The sequence below is a fragment of the Pagrus pagrus genome (genome assembly GCF_965226575.1).
Source record: "Pagrus pagrus genome assembly, chromosome: 8".
NCBI lineage: Eukaryota > Metazoa > Chordata > Actinopteri > Spariformes > Sparidae > Pagrus > Pagrus pagrus.
In genome coordinates this window covers 3,444,437-3,447,465 of record NC_140192.1, presented here as the reverse complement: position 1 = coordinate 3,447,465, position 3,029 = coordinate 3,444,437, and the positions used below count along the sequence as shown (strand labels likewise).

At 35.4% G+C, this 3,029-nt stretch overlaps 1 protein-coding gene across 13 annotated transcripts in view; it reads right to left on the bottom strand.

Moving 5' to 3' along the window:
* Positions 1-82: 82 nt before the first annotated feature.
* Positions 83-3,029, bottom strand: part of citb (citron rho-interacting serine/threonine kinase b) — a 63,833-nt gene continuing 60,886 nt past the window's right edge. For all 13 annotated transcript variants that reach the window (XM_084358942.1, XM_084358943.1, XM_084358936.1 and 10 more), the window contains one exon: positions 83-1,351. In XM_084358942.1, coding sequence (XP_084215068.1) covers positions 1,328-1,351 — 24 coding nt within the window. In that variant the 3' untranslated portion in view covers positions 83-1,327. The remainder of the gene's footprint in view (positions 1,352-3,029) is intronic.

Genomic DNA, 3,029 nt, shown 5'->3' with positions numbered 1-3,029 from the left:
CTGTGTTGTCCGCTAGCTGCACCTGATCTCACACTGCGCATCCGCAGCCGAAAACACACAAACACACACACACACGAAGAACAACACTTCAATCATGTTTAATGCATGTACTGGTATACATCTCTAAAAATCAAGGAAATCTTAAGTTACTGTCTAACACCAATGTCTACTTATTGAATGCAAAGTCAAGTGAATACATGACAGAAAAGAACAACCAAGAGAGAATCAAGATCGGAAAAAGCGACGAGTGCTGCTCTAAGGTAGTCATGCTCACTGATGTGACGAATGGAGGTGGTCTTACTGGCTCTAAAGAAACGATACTAGAAAGTGACGACCCCTGACGATTCACTAGACTTCATACCACTGCACAGAAACAGGACATCTGTACCATAATCAGCAGCAGCAGCAGCAGCGGTGGCAGCAGCAGCAGCGGCGGCGGTCTAACAGCAAGCTGAGGCGGCCTGACTGCAACACGTCCGGCATCAGAGGCAGAACTGCGTGTTTCTTGATCTTAGGTTTGCTAAAAACAACACAAGGAACACTCGGAGCAAAACATTGCTTAATAATTGTTTAACAAAGTATGGCCGGACGACGACTGTCAATAAAGCAATCATATGCATTTATATATCAAAGGCTATTTAGTCAGGAGGACCATACATTTGATCCAAAGAAAGAAGACTGGTCGTGTAACAAGAACGAGTGTTTTTAACTCCTGTTCAAATCCAATCTCGTGTGCAAACGTCTTTCTCATCATGATTTATGCGAGTAATTAAATGTTGGTTCGATTCTCCGAACAGAGAAGAAACCAAATGTGATCTTTCAGATTCTAATGAAATGTTGATATTGTATTTCGTAACCAACGACATCATTAATCTCCCTGCAACATCTTTTAGAAACTCAGTTTTTAAAAAAAATAGACATGGCTTCACCAGCCGACTATTCCCTTTATCTATAAAAACTCAGACAGCGATATTTACAACTTTTGAGTGTATCTTTATAAAGTAGATTCTCTGGATCTGTAGATCAGCGAAGGTTCCCTGCCACCAAATCTACTGCGGGATTTCTCCCAACAAAGCACGTGTCAGAAAAGAGGATTGTCGCGAGGAGACGTCTCCCAGTGCAGGTGTGTGTGTGTCTGTGTGTGTGTTGCTGAACGAGGAGCTAAGACTGCACTATGTACAGGCGATGAGGCAATGACAGTCAGCCTGAGTGATGTGTGTGTGTGGGTGGGTGTGTGCAAGTGTGTGTGCTTGCGCTCAAGAGTGGATCAAGGTTTCCCCCAAAGTTTTCTCTTCAACCTCCGGCCAGGAGCAGCGCCGAACTGGACTCACACCGATGACTGATCCCACACCTGCAAGACGAGAGCAGAGGACACACTGTCACACACACCGGTCCAACAGCTGAGTGGTGCTGAGTGGAGTCCAGTGTCTACAGGGCTGAAGTCGGTTCAGATACAGCGTGTGCGTATTCATATTACGACCTCTCAAATTTTTATAATAGTCAGGTACGGTTTAATCCCTAAACAAGAGAAATCTTTGTAAAATATGCTCGCACAAGTTAAAAGATAAGATTTTTGTTCAGTTCTTTTCCCGACAGAAACTTTTTGTTTAACTTGATGAAATTATTATTTTTTTTCTTCTCCTGGATATTTTCTTCCACTCGGTTCCACCGCATGAAGACAGACTGTCGCTACACAATCTTTTCCCCTAAACATTTTTCTACTGAAATTTTTTTTCTACTGAGAAAAATGTTTTTTAATTTTCACACGTGAAATTTTTTTTTTATTTTTATTTTTTTATCCTGAAAATTTTTTTTGTGGAACCAAGTGAAAAAAAATTAAAGAGGAAAAAACCTTTTTTTCACTAATGAAAAAAAAATCTGCTGAAATTTTCTTTCACGTGTGAAATACATTTTTCACAAATATATTTACTTAATTTTCAGTAGAATTTTTTGGAAACAGGTGGAAAAAAAAAATCTTTTTTCACCTGTTAGCAAAAAAGTTCAGGAGAATTAAAAAACTTTTTTTTTTTACTTAATTTCCGAAATGGAAATGTTTTGGGTTTTTTTCTCCTGAACTTTTTTTTTGTGTGTGGAACCAAGCGGGAAAAAAAAAATTTAGTTTTTCAGTCAGAAAACAAAAAAAAAATCAAAAGGACAAAAATCTTTCTTTCTCAGTTCCTCACATGAAAATAAAATTCTACTTTTTTTTTTTTTTTTACTGTTTTTTCATGTTGAAATCAATTTTTTTACAAGGATTTCCCTCTATTTTTTTTTCCTTTAAATTTTTTTTTTTTTTATGACAAAAGTACAAAAAAAAATGTCATGAGGAATTTCGTTTTTCTACTCGGTTCCATACACGTGAAAACAGAATTTATTTTTCTACTATATATATATATATATATATATATCTTTTACTTACTGTACTTTGTTTCACACAAGAAAAAGATTTGTTTTTATTCTCATGAACATTTTTTTTTGTGTGTGCAGAAGAAAAAATAATTTCAAGAGGAAAATAACTTTTTTTAAACTTTGTTCCACACATAAAAAAAAGATTTCTACTGAAATTTTTTTTTTCCATGTGTGAAATAATCATAAAAGATTTTTTACTCGTTTTATTTCCTCTTTAATACTGTAAAAATTAAAATTCTGAGCTGGACAATATCTTAACATTAAGTCAATGTGACATGAGGCGATATATGGTATTAGATTAGAAGTGTTTTAAAGGCTGCATTACAGTAAAATTATGTAATTTTCTGAACTTAACAGACTTTTGCCTTTACCAACTAAGTCAATATATTAACATAACTGATGATAAGGAGGTTTAAAAAATATCAAGATACTTATTGTTAATCGTGAATTAGTCTAGAAATATTGTGATATCATTTAGCTACTGGCAGGTCACACTCACCCTACGAATGCAGTATTTATTGAGATTGTCGTTGTAGCGCAGGATGTTTATCTTGTTCAGCTTGTTTAATCACTTATAGAAAAAATTATATATCTGAGTTTGTATTATTACCTCATTAATA